The following is a 22,948-nucleotide window of genomic DNA, read 5'->3' on the forward strand; positions in this document are numbered from 1 at the left end:
CTTGGCAGGTCTGGCAGTGTTGGACCCAGGCCTCTATCTCTCTGTCAATCCCCGGCCACCACACATAACTCCTGGCAAGGGCCTTCATCCTCACTACCCCTGGGTGTGTCTCGTGTAGGGCTGTGAGGACCCTTTTGCGGAGGGGCTGGGGAACAACAACCCTGCTTCCCCATAACAGGCACCCCTTGTGGGCCGACAGTTCATGTTTGCGGTTTGTGTAGCCAGCGAATTCTGGCCCGGGGCTGCTGCTGGGCCATCCTCGCCACACCCAGTCCAGGACCCGGGAGATGACCCTATCTTTTGTGGAATGGTGCGCAACTTCTTGTGCCTGAATGGGTCGGTCGGGAAGCAGCTCCAGGGTCATAACCTCTTGCGCAGGCGCTGGGTCGGGGCCTGTTTCTGGTAGTGGTAGCCTGCTGAGGGCGTCTGCGTGGCCCATCGCCTTCCCAGGGCGGTGGATTAGTGCATACTGGTAGCCGGCAAGGAAAATTGACCACCTGAGGACACGTGGAGACAACACTTGGGGGGTCTGCTTCTCAGGGGCAAACAGGCCAAGCAACGGCTTGTGGTCAGTCACTATGGTAAAGGGCCGCCCGTACCAGAAATCATGGAATTTTTTTACGCCCTTCACGATTGCCAGACCCTCCTTGTCAATCTGTGAGTAGTTTCGTTCGGCTGCAGCAAGCGTCTGGGAGAAGTATGCCACCGGCACCTCTCTTCCATCCGGGAGTTGGTGTCCCAGGACAGCGCCGATGCCATAGGGAGAGGCGTCGCATGCCAGCACCACTGGCAGCCTCTCGTCGAAGTGTGCTAAGACCGAGTTCGAGACGAGCAAGTCCTTGACTGCCTGGAATGCGGCCCTTTGTCGCTGGCCCCACACCCAAGGGGCCCTTTTATCTAGGAGTCTGTGTAGGGGCTCCGCTACCGCTGCCTTATGGGGAAGGAAGGCATGGTAAAAGTTCAATAGTCCCAAGAATGACTGAAGTTCGGGCTTGCTCTTGGGCGCTGGGGCCTCACAAATGGCCCGTACCTTGTCACCGGTTGGATGGACCCCTTCTGCGTCCACCTTAAATCCCAGAAAGTCCACCTGCGGCACTCCCAGTAAACACTTTTCCCGCTTCACCTTGAGGCCCGCCGACTGGAAACGGTGCAGGACGGAGCGGAGGCGGTCCTCAAATTCCTCTGGTGTGGGCCCGGCGATCAGTACATCATCGAAGAAGGGGGTGACGCCAGGAATCCCTTTAAGGAGAGAGTCCATTAGATTCTGGAATATGCCTGGTGCCACGCTAACGCCAAATTGCAGCCGCTTTACTCTGAATGCCCCTCTGTGCGTCACAATCGTCTGGGCCTCTGCTGTGGCTTCGTCCACAGGCAACTGTTGATACGCTTGGGCCAAGTCCACTTTGCCAAAGATTTTTGACCCAGCCAGGGTGGCGAGGACATGGCTGACCACTGGCACTGGGTATGCATGGGCTGTGAGAGCCTTGTTTATGGTGCATTTGTAGTCTGCACAGATGCGGACCGAACCGTTAGGCTTGACGGGTGTGACAATTGGAGTTTCCCAGGTGGCGTTGGGCACCGGCTCCAGCACTCCTTGCTCCACGAGCCGGTCCAATTCCTCGTCTATGCGGGGTTTCAGGGCGAACGGGACCCGGCGGGCCTTGTGCCTGATGGGTCGTACAGCGGGGTCTAGCTGTAGGGCAATGGGGGGTCCTGTATATCGTCCCAATGCCCCATCGAAAACCCCTGGAAACTCTTTGCATATGGCGTCCACGTCCACTTGTAAGCTAGTGCGGTTCACCCCGGTAACGGCTAGCCCCAGAGGTCCAAACCATGCCAGTCCCAGTAAGCTAACGTAGGGGCCCTTAACTACCAGCAAGTCCAATTGTTGCTTTCGCCCTCGATATTGCACCCTGAAGGTTCCCACCCCCATAGTAGGGACCTTACGTTTCTGGAAGTCCCGGAGGGTGAATGGGGCCGGCCTTAGTTTGGGACCCCCATTAGGGCACAGTTCCCTTAATGTTCGGGCCGAGATTATGGATAGAGTTGAACCCGTGTCCAGCTCCATGCGGCATGGGGCTCCCTCTATCTGTACCTCTATATAAATTTTCTCTGTGCTGGGATGGGGCAACTGGAATACCTGATAGTCCGTGATCTCCGTCGAGTTGCCTTGGTGCATGGTGCCGTGTGACCTGGGGCTCCTGGGTCGGTCATCTGATGCTTGTCGACGTGTGAGTCGAGCCCGACACACCCGGGCGATGTGTCCTAATTTTCTGCACTGCCTGCACTCTGCGTTGCGGAAACGACAGGTCCTCCTCTCGTGGTTCTCCCCGCAGCTTGCACAGTTCCCTCCTTCTCGTCGAGGCTGCTGTGGTGTGTGTGCTGCTTGAGTGCGCCGCTGTACTCTGTTTACTTCCTCCCTGTCAGATTCGGATTCGTCGGTGAGGTCTTCGTGGTAGACCCTCGGTTGGGATGGCGGGGCCGGTCGTGCCTCTTGCGTTGACCTCTCGGCGGCTTCGGTTGCCAGGGCTTCCTCCAGAGCAATCTGGAACGTGAGGTCTTTTTTGGCGTAGAGGCGTCGTTGCAACATCTCGTCCCTCAGGCCACCGACGAGGCGGTCACGAAGCATGTTCTCCAATTCTGAGAAGTTGCATAACCGGGCGGCTTGGCGGAGGGAGGTCACAAACCCCGTTATGGTTTCCCCCGGGGCTTGCCGCTTTGCGTAGAAGGCATTTCGGCAAGCTACCACCGAGGGCTGTGGTGAGAAGTGCTCCTTCAGCCGTTCCATTATTGTTTTGTAAGAGACGGTAGCGACATCTCTAGGTGCAAGGAGAGCCCGGGCGATTTCAAACGTCTCCTCTCCACAGACGCTGAAGAATGTCGCCCTCTTCATGGCATCGTTGGTGACTTCTTTCGCTTGCAGGAGGAAGTTGAAACGGGCGGCGTACCCTTCCCAGTCTCCTGATGCTGGTTTGAATGGCGAGAAGCTGCTGTCGGTTGCCATTCTGGGTTCCTTGGGTCCTGGAGCAGAAGCCTGGATGCACGGTGCGATGCAGCGGTGCAGAAGGTGGCGGTGCTGCGGTGCAGTGCGTGGTGGCGGTCAGCTCAGCAGGATCCCATCCCCGTCGCCAGTGAAATATACTCGGAGTCGAGAGTGAATTTCATGCTCTTTATTCAGCTCATAGTCATCAAGGAGGAGAAGAGAAGACGAGTCTCTTTTCCCAAAACCATCTGCTTATATACATTATTTACACAATGGGCCTTGCGTGATTGGCTACTTCAGGGCTACACCTGTGGGCCAATTATATTGTGGATTGACTTCTGCCTGCAGCCTGATTGGCTGCTCCTACAGGCCAATCAGGTAGCAGATTCACTTCTGCCAGCCGCCTGATTGGCTGCTCCAGCAGGCCAATCAGGTTGCGGATTCACTTCCACCTGGAGTTGGATTGGGTAGCTCCCGCTGATTCTGAATCCTATTGTTCTAGGATTCAGCTCAGTACATAACACGTGCCAACGGGGGAGTGTGCAACTGTCCCCATGTCAGGACGTCTGGGAGAAACAGTGCAATTAGCCCAGCTTGAATGGGCTGGTGAGATTGTCTTAGATTAGGAGGCTGTGTGGCGTGGAGAACACATCTGGGATCTGCAGAGGAACTGTGGGTGGCTCTTTGCAAAACAAGCGGTTGGTGTGGGCTCGCTCTGTGAGCCTGAACATCTCTGAGCATCTCCCGGTGAGCAAAAAGTCACAGCGTTCCCACTGTTATAAGAAAAACTGCTCCCTTTCCCTTATGGGGTATTCCGGAGCCCACATTTAGTCCTTACGTGGGTTCCCTATTGGTAGGAGAAAACAGAGGCCAGCCAGAGTATATTGAGAAGCAAAGCGGCTAGTAAGCCTGATCTTTATTAAAGGAAATAAACTGTTGCAACAGGGTCCCCCTTCACCACACGCAGGAGGGAGGAGAACCCTGAACAATGGTGCGCAAGCCCTTATATAGATTTTTGAGACTGCCCACCCTGTAGCCCAAGACCACCCCCTCAAAACATCATACATACATCACAGAAGGAACAAAATAAAAAAATTCCTTCCAGTAGCACCAACTAAGTTTGTCATTGTTCTGAGCTTTCGTGTGCATGCACACTTCTTCAGATATGAAGGTGCTACTAGAAGGATATTTTTTTATTTTGTTCCTTCTGTGATGCATGCATGATGCCTAATAAAACTGCTGCCAAATCAAATCAAATCAATAACCTTTATTAGGCATGACAAATTCAAAAGCTTCAGAACAAAATTATGAATAAAACATTCGCATTATAAACTTCATGAAATAAAATACATATTAATTGAATTTGTATTTTAGAACAATATATCAATTTTCAATTAGCATCCCCTGGTCCTCTCCACAGTGGCCCAATCTCTCTGCGTGAACCGAGCACAAAAACTCAGCCACCACTAAAGTAACTCCATCATTATTATCTGACAATAACCCCTGAATAGTTGGCATTGCTGCGATCGATCCATCCACCTGCAAAGCAACTGCTGCCACATTTGCCAAGCTAAGCGGGGTCCGGGTTCAAATTGGATGGGGGACTGAGTGTTGTGATACCTACATTGCAGGGGGGTTGGTCCAGCAGGCACAATCAGCAACAAGTCTCTTGTGAATGGGGCAGGGGATGCAGTGAAACAAAATCAGTTTTAAAAGGTGCTAGACTTTAATCATGAAAGACATTCAAGGCAGGTGGACTCACACAGACGATCGTGGGTTCTTTCTCCTCTCCTTCATTTGGATGGTTTTCTGCGGCAGATTGCACGGGCACAGAAAAAGTGCTCGCCTGACATTTGCTCTGCCTGCTTCTCCATGCATAATCCTTCCCAGATGAGACAATGCTGCTGAACCCAATCTGGCTTTAGCTGCTGGCAACGAATCCTGCAAAACCACCAGCGGTCATTTCTTGCCATCCACTTTATTGCTCCAGGAAGAGCAGCTTTTGCTGTGACTTTTCCTTCTAGTCAGCCCCAGTAGTCCACCTCCCTAGGAGCCAAGACTGCTGCTACTCAGCCTGTACGAGGCTACTCAGTCTAGTTTAGAGAAAAGGCAGGCGTACGAGCTGGCAGGATAAAAAGAAAGCTGATAGAAAACCGTTTTCCTCCCTCTCGTAATGCTAGAATGCCAATGAACATCCAGCGGAGGCGAATGCGGGAAGATTCAGGTCAGAAAAAGGAAAGTACTAACTGCCACAGTTAAGCTGTGGAACTCCCTCCCACAAGAGGCTGTGATGGCGACCAGCCTGGATTCATTTAAAAGGGGATCGGACAAATGCATGGAGGAGAGGGCTGTTGATGGCTGTTAGTATTATGGCTACGCTCTGCCCTTCACAGTCGGAGGTTTCTGAATCCCACTTGCTGGAAACCACAGGAGGGGAGATTGCTCTTGTGTTCGAATTCTGCTTTGGGGCTTCCCATTGAGGCATCGGGTTGGCCGTTATGAAAGCAGGACGCTGGGCTGGAGGGCAGTGGCAAAGGAACCCTCACTGGCACCCGGGGTGGGGCAGCGGCTGCCCGTATGGACTACGCATGTGTGGCAGCCAGTTTGGAGTGCGCATGCGCAGCAGCCTGTACGGTCGCCATGCGAGAGGAAGCCCATATGGACACCCGCATGGGCAGCGCATGAGAGCGGCAGCCCGTACAGACACCCCATGAGTGGCGCCCATACGGACTGCACGCGCCCTTGGCCGCTCTACAGCTGGGGGGAGGGAGGAACCATCTTGTTATCCCCCCCTGTTATGTACTGAGCTGGTATATTTCACCCCCCCCCCAGAGTGGCACCCGGGGAGACCCGCCCCCTCCGCCCCCCACTTCGTATGCCCCTGCTGGAGGGGCCCTTGGCATAAGGCAGCTCTTGCTATTTCTCTGTCTCCAGGTTCTATCTCTCATTCCTGTTGCATCCTTACTTCCCTTCTTGCCTCGTTCATCCCCATCCACCCGGCATGATCAGGGTCACCTGGGCAGCTCCTCCCCCTCCTGCCTGGCAACATCCTGCCCCCCATGACTCATGTGTTTTAATTAACGGCAAGCCAAGCCGGGCGCCTTGGCAGGCGGCTTCCTGGGAGATGTATGAGCGTTCTAGATAATATGATTCTGCTTATTTTTAGGCTCATCCGAAGCAGAGAAGTAGGTCATTTCACAAATTAGACAACAGCAAAGCTTACCTTTAAGGCAGAGCGATGGCACCAGGTAATTCTCACCTGGGGGCCTGGACCTGCCCCTTTGCCCCTTCCACACAAAAGAGGGACGTTTTAGCGCTTCAGATCGGAAATAATAATAATAATAATAATAATAATAATAATAATTTATTTATACCCCGCCCATCTGGCCGGGTTCCCCCAGCCACTCTGGGTGGCTTCCAACAAAATATTAAAATACAGAAATCCATCAAACATTAAAAGCTTCCCTAAACAGGGCTGCCTTGAGATGCCGTCTAAAGGTCTGGTAATTGTTGTTCTCTTTGACCTCTGGTGGGAGGGCATTCCACAGGGTGGGTGCCACTACCGAGAAGGCCCTCTGCCTGGTTCCCTGTAACTTGGCTTCTCGTAGCGAGGGAACCGCCAGAAGGCCCTCGGCGCTGGACCTCAGTGTCCGGGTAGAACGATGGGGGAGGAGACGCTCCTTCAGGTATACTGGACCAAGGCCATTTAGGGCTTTAAAGGTCAGCACCAACACTTTGAATTGTGCTCGGAAACGTACTGGGAGCCAATATAGGTCTTTCAGGACCAGTGTTATGTGGTCTCGGCGGCTGCTCCCAGTCACTAGTCTAGCTGCCGCATTCTGGATTAATTGTAGTTTCCGGGTCATCTTCAAAGGTAGCCCCACGTAGAGCGCATTGCAGTAGTCCAAGCGGGAGATAACTAGAGCATGCACCACTCTTGCTAGACAGTCTGCAGGCAGGTAGGGTCTCAGCCTGCGTACCAGGTGGAGCTGATAGACAGCTGCCCTGGACACAGAATTGACCTGTGCCTCCATAGACAGCTGTGAGTCCAGATTGACTCCCAGGCTGCGCACCTAGTCCTTCAGGGGCACAGTTACCCCATTCAGGACCAGGGAGTCCTCCACACCTGCCCGCCTCCTGTCCCCCACAAACAGTACTTCTCTCTTGTCGGGATTCAACCTCAATCTCTTAGCCGCCATCCATCCTCCAACCGCCTCCAAGCACTCACATCCAAATGGCACCTTCACCCCAGGTCAGGGTTGCCATATTTTGAAGAGCAAAAAAGAGGACACATTTGCCAGCGCTTGGGAGGGAAGGAGTGCGGGAGCAGGCGCACGCTACAATGTCCCTTCAAAATGTACAAAAACGACGACCTGTTCCTCTCCTGCATCGTGCAAAACTATCTGTATGTTTGTCACTTGGTTGTCTAGTACTGCATATGCAACATAAAAAGTAGCCCACTTCCACACACACACACACACCCCCGCTGACATTTTGGTAAATTCAAAAAATCCTCCTGCACCGAAATTTTACCCCTGAAAAAGAAGGCATGTCCTGGAAAAAGAGGGAGTATGGGCCCAGGTCCTTTTTTTTTTTTTACCGCTTTGGGTTTGTTTTTGTTTTTTTAACAATCAAGTGGTGTATGAATTTCATGAAATTGGGTTTGTTTTTAATTACATTTTTAACCACATGTAACAGCTACATAAAATTAAAATCGAAAATAAAACAACAACCGAGAATCAGAGAGTCGTCTCCGAGTACACCAACAGAACTTTGTTAAAGTTTGTGCTAAAACCATCACAATCTTAACAAACGTGGAATAATATGTGGCAACAGCCGTTGCTTGGACTGTTGGCCACAAAGAAAAAGGCATATCTTATTAGCAGCAGTTCTGGCCTGCAGGGTTTTATACAAAGGCAGGAAAGAATGGAAGGGGGGAAATCTGATTTAAAATATCTGCTTCCTGTTCGCCAAACTGAGCTGAAGACCGTAGGCACTGTTCTAGCATATGCTTCATTGTTTGTATAATCTATAAAGTCGCCCCAGACTATGTAAAGCAGGCATAGGCAACCTTGGCTCTCCAGATGTTTTGGAACTACAACTTCCATGATCCCTGACCACTGGCCCTGTTAGCTAGGGATCATGGGAGTTGTAGTTCCAAAACATCTGGAGAGCCAAGCTTGCCTTTGCCTGATGTAAAGTTCTAATATTTCTTGCTACCTTCAATTTCCATGTCAGCTTTCCCCCAATAATGCTACCTGTGGGATTGCACCATGCTCAAGAATTGAAATGATTTCCATGTCCTGGCAATGGTCATTATTGGTGCAATATAACAACAACAACAACAACAACAACAACAACAACAACAACAACAACAACAACAACAATTTATCATTTATACCCCACCCATCTGGCTGGATTTCCCCAGCCACTCTGGTCGGCTCCCAACAGAATATTAAAAACACAACAAAACATCAAACATTAAAAACTTCCCTGAACAGGGCTGCTTTCAGATGTCTTCTAAAAGTCAGATAGTTGTTTATTTCCTTGACATCTGGTGGGAGGCCGTTCCACAGGGCGGGTGCCACCACCAAGAAGGCCCTCTGCCTGGTTCCCTGTAACCTCACATCTCACAGGGAGGGAACCACCAGAAGGCCCTCAGAGCTGGACCTCAGTTTCCGGGCTGAATGATTGTGGGGGGGGGAGACACTCCACATCAATCAATCAATCAATCAATCAATCAATAATCTTCACTCGCCCTGCTAAATCCTAAATCTAAATCCTCTTTCTGCTGATTCTCATGAAACACAACCCACGCTCTCCAGTACTTCTTTGTTTGGCTATGCTTCCATTTTCCAACAACACCCCATTGCAGAATTCACCTGCCAAAGGATGCCATTTTGGAGAAATCTAAAGAACACCTGAGTTGTGGGAAAGGGTGGATCAGATGCAATTTGACGCTCATCTGCTCCTATGGAGTTGTTCATCTCTTTCCCCCTTCCCATCTCTTTGTTGCAGGAGTTCCACGGACCCCGTTGGCCATGAGGTTATCTGGGCGCTGGGAGCAGGCTGCAGAGACATCATCTCCCTACAGGTGGCGCCGCTGCACCCTTGGTAAGAATGCCGGTATTTTCCTCTCTTTCCTCCATGCATACACATACACACACACACACATGGGAAATAGCAACACCAGCAGGGCAATTTTCATTGGAGGAATTGTGTGTGCAGGAAGGGTTAAGCCCTGCTCTTCCCAGCATTGCGGCAGCAGTCACACTCACACACAGACCCCACTGTTGCTAATGTGAAACGTTTCAAAAACACCTCTCAGAGTGCAACTGGGATGGATCTAGACACAGAGGGGAAACCACTATGAATAAGTCAGAAATTAGATTGTACCAAGGGGGGGGGGGGAAATCTCTATGGAAAATCGTGCTTTAAAATTTCCTGCTCTCTGTCGCCATCTGGTGTTGCATGTTTATAGCACATTCAAATCGCTGTTTCTTCACTACCGTAATGTAGCTGCATCCCTAGATGCGGCAAAGAATTTTGTTTTCAGATCTTGCAATGGCGTGCTTAGTTGCAGGGCTCTGTGGTTTCTTTATTTAAAGCTAAAGTCAGGCTGAGCAGGCAGCAGTCCCTTCTCCTCCCACCATTTTGCAGCTCAGAATCACCCTCCCCTAAGAGATTTTCCATTCACAGACAGAACCATGTAGGGCAGGGGTCAGCAAACTTTTTCAGCAGGAGGCCGGTCCTCTGTCCTTCAGACCTTGGGGGGCAGACTATTTGGGGGGGGGATGATGCAAGAGCACCTTGAGCTCCAGTGGCTGCTTAACTGTGTCTTGCAAGTGGTAGGGGCTGGCAGCGGCGGTGGAGGGACGATGAGCGGTGCGCAAATGGGCTCCAGAGAGGGGCTGCTTAAAATGGTGGCTGCCTTCCTCCTCGAGGCAGGGCAGGGAGAAGGCAGGAGGAGGGAGGGAGGAGGCGCCGTTTCTGCCGTGGGAGGGAGAGGGAAAGAATGTGCGTGCTGGCGATCCACGCAGTGTTTCCCAGCAGGGGCGTAGCCAGGATCAAAACTAGGGGGGGGCAAGCCATGGTCGTTCAGGGGCGGGGCCAAGGCACGGGAGGGGAGGGGCCATGAAGTGGGAATGTGGGCGGGGCTACAGGGCCAGCGGGCCCGATGACATCGTGGCGGCGGTGGCCACCTTGTGCTTCTGGGGCTGGCGAGAGGGGGTTGCTACCCTGCTTGGCTGGAGAGGACGGGAGGGTTGGGCAGGCGAGAGGGGGTGGCAGGGCAGGCGAGGGCGAGGCGAGGCACGGCACGGAAGCAGCGTTGCTGCATATCAGCATAATATTTCAACCATGTCGTGGGTTCAAGCCCCACCTTAGGAAAAAATTCCTGCATTGCAGGGGGTTGGACTAGATGACCCTTGTGGTCCCTTCAGACTACAATTCTATGATTCTATTGATATATTACCATAGCATATGCATCATTCTGCTTTCTTGAATTGTCCTACTCCTAGACATAGCAGCCAACTCCTAGAGGCCTAGGTGCCTCTCCCACCCCCAATTACTGGTAAATACCATATTTGAAAGAGTCATCGCCCCATGTTGATGGGCTTTCTATGTGGGGCTTATCTGCCCCCCCCCCAGTATTTTATTAAGGATGGAAGAGGGAGGGAAGGAAGGAAGAAATAGAGAGAGGGATAACTCATATTTGTGGGTGCCTCTGGGTGACGCTGTGATGCTGGAACTCTGCAGCAAAAGGAAGATACCGGTACGCCTGTACAGGAGCCTTGTAAGCAGCTTTCTCTCTGCTTGATTTACAGCAGGCACGTCCAACAGGTAGATTGTGATCTACCAGTAGATCACTGGATGTCTGTGGTAGATCACTGGTAGGTCACTGGCACCCCTAAAAAAAGCTCACCCAAAATTTTCCTCCTCCCTAAAAAAAAGTTGAACTATGACCTGAAGCCCTAAACAAAAATGGGCCTCCCTCCCTCCTAAAAGAAGCTCAACAAGTTTGACCTAAACCCCCCAAAACAGGGCTTCCCTTCCTTAAAAAAACTCAACAGCTTTGACCTGAACCCCCCAAAAGGGGGTAGATCACTCCCAGTTTTAAACTCTGTGAGTAGATCAGAGTCTCTTGGGAGGTGGCCACCCCTGATTTACAGTATACAGATGCAGGAGGAGGGGCAGACTGGAATACCACTGCTTTTTATATACATCACTGTGTCTGTCAAAGCTACAGCCCCCCCTTTCTTATTCACTTCCTTTTAGCCTTGCAGAGCCACCTTAGTCAAATTGAATCCTCTGCACCCTCATTAAATCGTCAATAGTCTTAATGCGATTCCTGAATGCTCATTAACAACTTCCACTGAAGAACAATAGGGTGAAGTGGTCAGCTATCGTAACTTGCCTGGAGATATCTGCTCCATTGTCTTAACTGCTTAACTACTGGTAGCCACTTTGCTTTATTTATTTGATGTGTTTTTGTTACAGCTGTTCCCCCCCCCCAGCAAGCGGAGACTTAGCTACTCTTGCTAAAGCAAAGCCCTTTCCACTTCAGTTTTTGGAGGGGAAAAGTGCTGGTTATGGTCTGTAAAATACATTAATTTTTTGCTTCTAGGGGGGGCAACTGCCCCCTCCTGCCCCCCCTGTCTACACCCATGTTTCCCAGACTGTCCGCGGGCTGGATCCAGAAGGCAATGGGGCCTGATCCAGCCCGTGGGCCTTAGTTTGTCGACCCATGATGTAGGGCAGGCATGTCCAACAGGTAGATAGGTAGATCACTGGTAGATCACTGACTCCCCCCAAAGATGCTCAACAACTTTGGCTCCCCTAAAATAAGCTAAAAAAAATGGGACTTTCCTTCCAAAAAAAAGCTCATCGACATTGACCTGAAACCCCCCCCCCCAAAGGGAGTAGATCACTGCCAGTTTTTATCTCTGTGACTAGATCGCAGTTTCTTGGGAATTGGCCACCCCTGATGTAGGGCAACAATGGAGCCCACAGGCCTTCTATAAATAAGTAAAATAGATATATTTCACCGCAAGGGTGAGAATTAATTTGGTACCTCCGCTGTCAGAGGCAAGATATGCCCCTGCTTACTAGGAGCTGGGAACCACAGTGCAGGAGCAAAAAGTGGAAATAAAACTTGTCCCTGCACATCGCCACTAGAAGCAGCGCTGGCTTCCAGAAGTACATATGGGATGTGGCGGGGTTGGAGTTGGAGACAGAGGCGGCGGAAGCTGCAGCCACTAACTTGACAGTGGGCAAAAGTGCAAGGGAGGGAGGGAGCCAGAGGGAGGGAGGCATGAGTGAGAGGGTGCATGGTCTCTTTTGAGGTCATGTCCCAATTTCCCTCCTTCCGGTGTAGGAGGGTCTGTGCCACTTCCCCCCTGGGAAACCCAAAGTTTGGTGCTTTATCGGAGCAGAAGGCAATCGGGTGTTCTATGGACTGCTGTTTGTTCCAATTTATCACCAAAGAATTGGTTTTTTCCAGAGGGGGGGGGGAGTGTTGACAAGCTCCACATTACCTTTTAAACACCCATTGAAGACCCTCCTTTCCCAACAAACCTTTTAAGTGGAGATCTGTATCCACACGGGACTTGAAATTGTCCTTACATACGAAATGTATTTTTAATATGCAAGCTGTCCTTAATCGCTTGCGTGGACGGAATGGTTTGACGCATGAAGTTGTTGTTGTTGTTATTGTTCTTATTGCTGATGTTTCCACTGCAAAATTGCTTAGAGATCTTTAATGGGGAGCGGTTCCTGAATGGGTTTTAGGACGAACAAAGGTGCCCTGGTGTCGTTGTTGCGTTTTAGTTGCGATTCCTGGACTAGATGGCCCCTGGGATCCCTTACAGCTCCGCGGTTCCACGAGGGTAAAGAATGGAGAGGCAGCAACGGAATGATATGTGACAAAAAGAAAGGAGCGAGGTCTCAAGACCAGTGCCAGTTTGGGATTTATTTTTATTTGTTATGCAAAGGAAAAATCCAGCACAATCCGAGATATGAATTTGCATCCTCTGCCTTTAGTTCTCTCCCTCCGACATGCGATAAAACAGGTTTCTAAAAATGTCTCCTCTCTTTGCTTGTTACTCAGGGGGGGTGGGAAACAACTGGAGCTAAATTACATCTATTTTCACTGCACAGAACTCCCCTAAGCCAAGGCAGATGACACATTCTTCTCCTAATTTGTGCCTGTTAATGACATTATGCAAATTGGAATGCTTTGATCAGCTTCTCGTCTGCATTTTTCTTCTTCTCCTTCTTTTTTTCCTCCCCAAAAATAAAAAATTCCCTTCCAGCCAGCAACCAACCCGCTTCAGTAACCGCTGCCTGCAGATGATTGGGCGGTGTTGGCCACATTTGAGGGCGCTGGGCGTCGGCGGAGCAGGTTGCGGAGTGCAAGGATTGGCTTCCTTAGGTAAATCTAGCCTCAGGCTCTCCATCTGTGAAATGGGCTTCTAGGGGGCAGAAAGCCGGGGGCAGAACAACGGACGCTTTGCATTCTGGGAATGCGGTGGCGATGCCAGGAGGGCGTGTTTGCTTTCTTTCAGGCACCACCAGAATAAGGAACCAAAATGATAAAAGATGTAAGGAGGACTGGATGTTATTTATTGATTATATGAAGAATTACTATAAGTGGACAATTAGCCTAGCTGGGTGGTCATACTGTATTTTCAGCTGTGTAAGTTAGAATGAGAGTTAACAGGAGGAACAGGGAAAGATTGGGGAAACTAAGAAAATGTGAGAGGAAGTGGAAGATAAAAGGAACCGTGGGTTGAGAGCAAGGGAAGTCTGTCAGTGGCTGGGGTTTTTTTTTCTTGTGTTGAAATGTATCAGAATAATTTTTTTAAAATAAAAAAAACATTAAATGATGAGGACTTTAACAATAACCAGGGCAGTTCGCTTGGTACCTAAATAATACATCTTTCGGTACCAGGTGAAAACATTCCTTTTTAACCAGGCCTTTGGCTGATAAATATTCTAGGTAATGGTAAAGGACCCCTGACAGTTAAGTCCAGTTGTGAACAACTCTGGGATTGCAGCGCTCATCTTGCTTTACTGGCCAAGGGAGCCGACGTTTGTCTGCAGACAGTTTTTCCGGGTCATGTGGCCAGCATGACTAAGCTGCTTCTGGCAAACCAGAGCAGCGCACGGAAACACCATTTACCTTCCCTCCAGGGCGGTACCTATTTATCTACTTGCACTTTTTATTGTGCTTTCGAACTGATAGGTTGGCAGGAGCAGGGACCAAGCAACGGGAGTTCACCCCATCATGGGGATTCAAACTGCCGACCTTCTGATCGGCAAGCCCAAGGCTCAGTGGTTTACACCACAGCACCACCCGCATCCCTCACCCTTTTAAATGTGCTGGGGGGGGCGATATTGTTTTGTTTTGTTTCTGTTTTGAGTATTTATTTTGTGCTTCTATCCTGTGTTTTTACCTTGCAAACCACCCTGAGACCTTCTGATGAAGGGCCAGTACGGTATATAAATGCAATGCATGATAAATAAATAGCAAATTGATGGAGAAACCAAAGTCGGCAGATTTCCCCATTCTTAATCGGAGGAGCTGGTGAACGCAGCCCTCATATTCTGGCAGCACCCACACTTGGGAACTCCCTGCTGCTTGACGCCAAGCAGGCGTCTTCACTGTGCTCTTTTTGGCAGCCGCTAAAAGCAGTTTAGTTTAGCCAAGCCTGCCTGGATAGGCAGAACATTGATCCGTGTCGTAATCTAGGTTTGAGCTGATTCTAATTATTTTTTGCATGCCTTAAAATAGCTGCTTTGGTGGGCGAGTTTTTAGTTTCATCCTTTTCGTGAACCACTTTGAGGTTTTTCTCTTGCAATCAAGTGGTATAGATAGACACGGGTGGTGCTGTGGTCTAAACCACTGGGCCTCTTGGACTTGTGAATTGGAAGGTCGGCAGTTTGAATCCCCGCAACAGGGTGAGCTCCTGTTGTTTTGTCCCAGCTCCTGCCAACCTGGCACTTTGAAAGCACCCCAGCACAAGTAGATAAATAGGTACCGCTGCGGTGGGAAGGTAAACGGTGTTTCCATGCACTCTGATTTCCATCATGGTGTCCCTTTGCACCAGAAGCGGTTTGGTCATGCTGGCCACATGACCCGGAAAGCTGTTGGTGGACAAACGCCGGCTCCCTCAGCCTGAAAGCGAGATGAGTGCTACAACCCCATAGTTGCCTTTGACTGGACTTAACCGTCCAGGGGTCCTTTACCTTTATATCCATCTATCTATCATCTATCTATCTATCTATCTATCTATCTATCTATCTATCTATCTATCATCTATCTATCTTCCATCTATCTGTCTACCTATCTATCCATCTATTTATCATCTATCTACAGTGGTGCCTCGCAAGAAGTAATTCATTCCACAAGTCGCTTTGTCTTGCGGTAATTTCATCTTGCGAAGCGTGGTTTGCCGCGGCAAAAAAAAAAACCGCTGCAAAACTTCGTCTTTCGAAGCGCGACCATAGAAAACTTTGTCTTGCGAGTCACCAAAAACATCACAAAACGCTTTCGTCTTGTGAGTTTTTCGTTGCGTGAGGCATTCATCTTGCGAGGTACCACTGTATCTATCTATCTATCTATCTATCTATCTATCTATCTATCTATCATCTATCTATCTATCTATCTATCTATCTATCTATCTATCTATCTAATCTAATCTATTTCTATCTATCTATCTATCTATCTATCTATCTATCTATCTATCTATCTATCTATCTATCTATCTAATATATAGAATATGATGGTTGTGCAAATCCTGGCTGACCCCCCAAACACCTGTCTTTCTCCTCAGCCCGGAACTGCATGCGCCTGCAAGTGTTGGAGCTGGACCATGTGACGGAGGTGAACCAGGAAGTGGCGGCCGAGGTGTGTCGGGAAGGCCTGAAGGGGCTGGAGATGCTGGTCTTGACATCCACCCCGGTCACACCCAAAGCCTTGCTGCATTTCAACAGTGAGTGGGAACCACCACCCCCACCACCCCAAAAAAAGAAGCCACGGGGCAGGTGGGCTGCAGGAGGGTTCCTGCCACGTTCCTGGATCTAGGATGGCACCTAGGAAGTGGGGGGGACAGCCAACAAAAGATGGGATGGGACGTCTGGAAGGTTCTGGTCACGGTGAGAAGAGGATCCTGGACCAGAGGGGCCTGATCCTGCAAGACCTTCATATTTTGGGGCCCGGTGATAAGATCCCTGGAAACCCAACTGGCCGGTAATCGTTGGGGCAGCAAAGGTTCTTCTGTGTTTTGGGGGGTAGCTGGAAGAGATTCAGAAGAACCATCTCAACCAGGTGTCAGCAACCTTTTCTGCCCGTGGGCCGGAGGATTCACAGGCCGCACAGGTGCAGAAGCCATTTCCGGTGGTGCTGCGGACATTTTGGAAATGGGCAGCGCAGCACCAGAAATCGCTTCTGCGCATGTCCGCGGCTGCGCAGAAGCGATTTCCGGTGCTGACTGCCCATTTCCAAAATGTCCGCAGCGCCAGAAATCGCTTCTGGGGCTGCGTAGATGCGATTTCCGGCGCTGCTCGGCGAGTCTCCGTGCCACGTTGCGCCGGTTACCGCAGCGTGTGGGGGACTCGCCAAGCAGGCAGCTGGGTTCACAGGCGGGTTCACATGGGCCATGGGCCGGAGGTTGCCAATGCCTGTTCTCAACCATGAGGCCATATCAGTTCTGTAGTGGCTTAACTGTCATGGCTTCCTCCAAACTTTTTGGGGGGGAGGGGGGATGCCAGGAAACAGGGAATTATGTTCACATGTGTTGGGGGTTTTATTGGCAGCTGCATGAATTATTATAGCTAGGAAGTGGAAGGGGCAAGCAGAATATAAAATGGAAGAATGGGATAAAGAGGTGTGGGATATAGCTACCGTAGTAATGATAAATTAACATGTGCCATTAAGGTAAGACAAGGAATATGCAGGAGGAATGGTTTTGAGGAGATATGGAGGGTGTTCGTAGAATTTGTACTGTTAAAATGGAAAGTGATCAAGAGGTGTTGAAATTTTGGGAGGCTGGATAGTTACGATGGAATGGTCTCGGTGGTGGGGGTGCACATTTTTTTTTATTCTTATTTATTTACGATTATTACTTTGTCAAAAATTTAAAAAATAAATAAAAAAGAGAAATAAATGCACTTTCATTTTAAAAAAACCCTTTTTGTGGGGAGGGGATTCATGGGTACGCTGCAGAGGGTCCTAATCTGGATTGGGGCCCATGCATCTCCTTTGTACTTCTTAGAAGTTATCCATACAGTTCCTTAACTCAGATGGCTTTAGGAGAGGATGAGACAAATGCATGGAGGACGAGGAGATCGGGTGGCAATGAGCCATAATAGCTATGTTCTGACTCCATTGCCGGAAGTCTCTCAGTACCAGTAGCTGGTTTTGTGGGGAAATCTCCCACCATGGGGAATGGCAGGCAGGGCCAGCGGCGTTGTGCTCAGGTCTGGCTTGTGGGCTTCCCAAAAGAGGCATCCACTGGATTAGGTGGGCCATTAGCAGTGGGACTTCCAGGGGGGAAAGGTGCCGGAATTCACCAGGAAAGCCTCCCTTGTTCTCTTGTATAAGGGCAATGGCATCCACCTGAGAGGGGCCGGAACGGAGTTCCAGTGAGTTCAGCCAGGGAAATAAAGGCCCTGGCCATTAGCCTTTTTTATGATTTTATCACTTAAGTTGCCAACATGGCACCCATGGGTACCAGTGTGCCAGCCAGTATGGCACCCACAAAATATCTCAGTAGAATCCCCTCAAAAATCCACGGTGTGTGGTTCTATTTGGTCTTCCTGCTTATTTTGGGTTATACCACACACCCCATGGCAGCCATTTTGTATTATGCCACACACACGCACCATGGTAGCCATTTTGTATTATGCCACACACCCCAAGGCAGCCATTTTGTATTATGCCACACACACACACACCATGGTAGCCATTTTGTATTATGCCACACACCCCATGGCAGCCATTTTGTATTATGCCACACACCCCAAGGCAGCCATTTTGTATTATGCCACACACCCACACACCATGGTAGCCATTTTGTATTATGCCACACACCCCATGGCAGCCATTTTGTATTATGCCACACACACACACACACACACACACACACACACACCATGGTAGCCATTTTGTATTATGCCACACACCCCATGGCAGCCATTTTGTATTATGCCACACACACACCCCATGGCAGCCATTTTGTATTATGCCACACACCCCATGGTGGCCACTTTGAGTTATGCCACACACCCCACGGCAGCCATTTTTTATTGGTACCCATAGCACTAAGTCAAAATAAAAAATGGTACAGTACTATTGACCCGCCAATAAAGGCCTTGCAACCCCAGATCCTATGTCTATTTTGGCTGCTGACTCTGCATATGTGGGAAAGAAGCAAAATCTACTTTCCTCACACACCTTTTCTCCCATCAAGAGGTACAAAGCTTCAGACTTGGCTGTGAAGGAACAAGCGTCAAGTAGAGTATTTATAGAGAATTTCACTGTTAAAAATACCAGAGGTCGGCTTTCTGCCAGAGCTGCTGCTTCGTTGCAGATATCCAGGAAGTTTGCTAGGCGACACGCCCTACTGTTTTTTACACAAATAATCAATTAGCATCGCTGCCCATCAATTAATGACTTTTTAGTTGATTGACCTGTTAGGTAAATTTAAATGCAGTGCGAATGTTACCAGACCTCAATAAGCCTATTCTTTTTGTTTTATTTCATGTGGGAATTTATAAGCATTGTCAGAAGGAATGTCCACCTATAACAGGACTTTATTTCTCCTTTCCCTAGGAAAGAGCCAGGGCACATGCAAAATTTAGCAAGCATCCCCTTAACTCTGAGCCCCACTGATTACATCTACTAATTCGGGGATCTATTAATTGATCTACTTTGTGGATTTATCTGCTAATTGAAAGGCCGCGGCCCGATTTATTAAATTAAAAGAAGAGGAAGCATGGTTAGAGATATGAGCGGCTCAAGCAAACTTCGCCTCTCACACAGCCATGTCAGCTGCTGCTAGCAATTTTCCAAAATAGTGATTACTAGCTCATATCACAGATGATTATTAGCATTTAATTTAGCAGAATTCTGGCAGCTGGTACCCACAATTAATGACACAAGCGATGCCTTAAATGGATTTATGCAGAGGGCTTTTCCTCTAGTTTTTGCTGAGGTGGGGAAAGAACAACCAAGGATTTTCCTTCAAATAATAAGGGTGCTGGATTACTCAGTCTTCTTTGGGTTGTTGTTTTTTGTACGGTCATGAGGACTAGAACCCTGACGTTTCATGAGCATACAAAGTGGAGATCATCAGGGTTCAAGGTGAAATAACAGCTTCTCTCCTGCAGGGGTCGCCAGTGTGGCAAAATAACACCCTTAAGGTCCCCCCCTGGTAGCCATGAAGTCCCCCCTCTACCCGCCTTGGTCATGAAGCAGAAACGGGGGTTGCGGGGTTGCCTTTTGCTTCACCTCTTCTCCCCCCCCCAAAAAAGAGAAGAGGGAATCTCCCAATCCAGATTTCATGCTGAAGACATTTCTCTTTCCTTAAAGGTGTTTGCCGGAACCTGAAGTCCATCGTGGTCCAGGTTGGGATCTCGGACTACTTTAAGGAACCAAACAGTTCTGAGGCCAGGAAGATGTTTGAGGAAATGGTGACCAAACTCCAGGTAATGAGATTCCCAAGTGGTCTAATCCTTATTAGTCTTGTTCTGCTTCTCTTCCTTTTTAGCAATGGGCTTGCTTCGAGAAAGAAGTGGCAAGAGCTCATCCTCAAAGATCACAACTTCAGTCTTTTTATACAGTGCTTTTTTTCCTGGGGGGACGCAGGGGTACGCATACCCCTATATATATTATATACCTTTATTAGGTAAGTATGTATGGAATTAGGGACCCAGGTGGCGCTATGGTTAAACCACTGAGCCTAGGGCTTGCTGATCAGAAGGTCAGTGGTTCGAATCCCTGTGATGGGGTGAGCTCCCGTTGCTTGGTCCCAGCTCCTGCCAACCTAGCAGTTCGAAAGCACGTCAAAATGCAAGTAGATAAATAGGAACCGCTACAGTGGGAAGGCAAACGGCGTTTCCATGTGCTGCTCTGGTTTGCCAGAAGCGGCTTTGTCATGCTGGCCACATGACCTGGAAGCTATACGCCAGCTCCCTCGGCCAATAATGCGAGATGAGCGTCGCAACCCCAGAGTCGGTCACGACTGGACCTAATGGTCAGGGGTCCCTTTACCTTTACCTATGTATGGAATTGCAATTGTTATTTCTTATAGGGTTATAGTTTATCCTTTCACATTATCCCTTTTTATTTTTTTATTCTTTGTTGTTTATTTTAATTGTTGTTAAAAAGAATTAAGAAGAAGAAGAGGAGGAGGAGGAGGCAACAACAGCAGCAACTCTGGCCCAACTGGAGCAGCCTGTTTCCTCCCGCACACCACTTCCCCTGAAATTTATTGCTGTCTCTCTCATCTCTATCTCTTCCAGGCCCTGAAGAAGAGGCCGGGCTTTTCAAAGATTTTGCACATTAAGGTGGAAGCTGGCTGTTAACCTTTGCAAGGGGAGAGACCAACGCGCACCCCAGATTAACATCTCCTGCCCGTCTGTTAGTGAAGACATCCTGGAGCCAACACCAGCAGCCTGCCAGCCTCAGTTCTCCGGACTGGCGCTTTCAGAAGCACCCAGCCGAGCACACGCATCTTTGAGCAGGCCTTCCGGACTGGGCGCTACAAGCTCCTTTTCCGTGCAGTGAAGGGTCAGCTGTATCGCTGAGATGATGGTGCTATATGAAAACACACACACACACACACAAAATGCCCGGCAAAGGAATTTCTCCAGACTGCCAGCGGGAACATCCCTTTTCCTTCTCCTCCTCCTTTCATCTCGCGGAGGCAGCTGTGCAAGGCAAGCTTGGTCCTTCTTTGCAAATCCTTCCTTTGTCGTTGACACTCTCTCTTTCTTTTCACCCTTCAACAACTTCTAGGCCAAGGGTGACAAATCAACGGGGCTCGATTCGCCCTCCTCCTTTGTGGAAATGACTGGTCGTTCCTTCAGTCTGAAACGCCATCGCCTCGGAGCCTCATTTCATCTCTTTCCTTTCGGGCTCTTTCTCTCGCTTGCTCTCACTCTTGGTTTTTTTTTAATGGGGGGGCAGTTCCTATTATGGGGAGAAGCAGGGATTCCTGTTCTTTTTGATATATTTTTTCTCTCCTATGAAAGAAAAGGCAAAGCCGAATTTCCCTGCAGCCAGAGACCGCTACAATCCTAAGAAAACAAATCTCCTACCTTGTAGAGGAACCCTGGAATGTGCTCCCCTCTGGCCAATTTCTCTCTTGGAGCCAGGAACATAGGAAGTTGCCTTATACTGAGTCATTCCCCTGATCCATCTAGCTCAGTATTGTCTATATGGACCGGTAACTGCTCTCCATAATTTCAGGCACGGAGATGCTGAGGATTGAACCCAGAACCTGGGCCACTGAGCCAGGGCCCTTGTTCTCTCTCCTGTACAGGCCATAAAGCATCTTTGCCTGCAACGTCCTCTTTTCATCTCTTGCCACCAACTTTTCCCTGATTCATGGAAAGCCTCCGCCTTCCTCTTCTGGCGGGTGGCTTCGCTGAGTGATTAATCGCTTGGCAATCGGCACAGTGGAAAGGAGATGTTTCTACTTTGAATGTAAGCCTCCTCCATCCATCATCCCTAGCTTGCTTGCTTGCTTTCCAGGAGGCAGGGAAATCCAGCTTCCCCCCACGATTTACAGATCTGCAGGTGCCCTCCAGGTATTAACTGCCCCCCCCCCCGACATCAACCAGTTCCAAATCGCTTCCGTTTATGCCAAGATTTAGGGAGCACACAGCTACCAGAAATGAGAGGAGCCAGCTCTGCCGAAATTTCTCAGGCAGATGGCTTTGCTTCAGTTGGATTTCTTGGGGAAGCAGAAGGATGGAGTTTGCAATGGCATCCTGCTGTGGCGATGGATCCACAGGAAAAATGGCACAGCTAGCAAGTGCAGGTTCCGCATCCTGCAAGGAGGAGCCTGGCTTATAAGCTCACAGCCAAAACATTTGATCAACCTGAGGAAATCCTTTCTTGCATAGCGTCTATGCTGAATCCCCAGGGGCAGTCGAGGGCTGGCCTTGAGAGAGAACTCGCAGGAAGCATTTTCTAGTCTAAGCCAAGGGTCGCTACGCTGTGCCTTTATCAGCTGGAATTATCTGAAGCTGTTTTTATTCCATCAGAGCATCTCCATTCTTTTTGGGGGGGTGGGGGGGCTGACCTGTTGGGTTTCTGCCTGGTGTGCAGCTGACGAAGGCACAAGCTCCATGTCAGAATAAACAAAGCAACCCCCGTCTCAGAGCCAACACTTATCAAGTAGCTGTTGGACTCCCGGTTCAATACAGTAAGCCTGCAACTTATACACATTTAACTTATATTCAGCTTTATGCACTTTGCAAAATAAAAAATAAAAATAAATAAATTTAAAAGGGGGCAGGCATCCAGGAAAAAAGTCTTTGGCAATCCTATCCACCATTCCACCCTACGTTTCCGAGCACAATTCAAAGTGTTGGTGCTGACCTTTAAAGCCCTAAATGGCCTCGGTCCAGTATACCTGAAGGAGCATCTCCACCTCCATCAGTCTGCCCGGACACTGAGGTCTAGCACCGAGGGCCTTCTGGTGGTTCCCTCATTGCGAGAAGCCAAGTTGCAGGGAACCAGGCAGAGGGTGCTCTCGGTAGTGGCACCCGCCCTGTGGAACGCCCTCCCACCAGATGTCAAAGAGGAAAACAACTACCAGACTTTTAGAAGACATCTGAAGGCAGCCCTGTTCAGGGAGGCTTTTAATGTCTAATAGATTACTTTTTTTCTGTTGGAAGCCGCCCAGAGTGGCTGGGGAAACCCAGCCAGATGGGCGGGGTATAAATAAGAAA

General features: G+C 49.5%; 1 protein-coding gene across 1 annotated transcript in view; it reads left to right on the forward strand.

Annotated features, from left to right (window-relative positions):
• The window catches only part of FBXO41 (F-box protein 41), a 47,544-nt gene extending 25,078 nt beyond the window's left edge, over positions 1–22,466 (forward strand). The window contains exons 8-12 of the mRNA XM_035101179.3: positions 9,002–9,097; positions 13,297–13,415; positions 15,820–15,978; positions 19,578–19,693; positions 20,510–22,466. Coding sequence (XP_034957070.2) covers positions 9,002–9,097; positions 13,297–13,415; positions 15,820–15,978; positions 19,578–19,693; positions 20,510–20,572 — 553 coding nt within the window. The 3' untranslated portion in view covers positions 20,573–22,466. The remainder of the gene's footprint in view (positions 1–9,001; positions 9,098–13,296; positions 13,416–15,819; positions 15,979–19,577; positions 19,694–20,509) is intronic.
• The last annotated feature ends 482 nt before the right edge of the window (positions 22,467–22,948 follow it).

This window comes from Zootoca vivipara, chromosome Z1 (genome assembly GCF_965207765.1).
Source record: "Zootoca vivipara chromosome Z1, rZooViv2.hap1.1, whole genome shotgun sequence".
NCBI classification, from domain to species: Eukaryota; Metazoa; Chordata; class Lepidosauria; order Squamata; family Lacertidae; genus Zootoca; species Zootoca vivipara.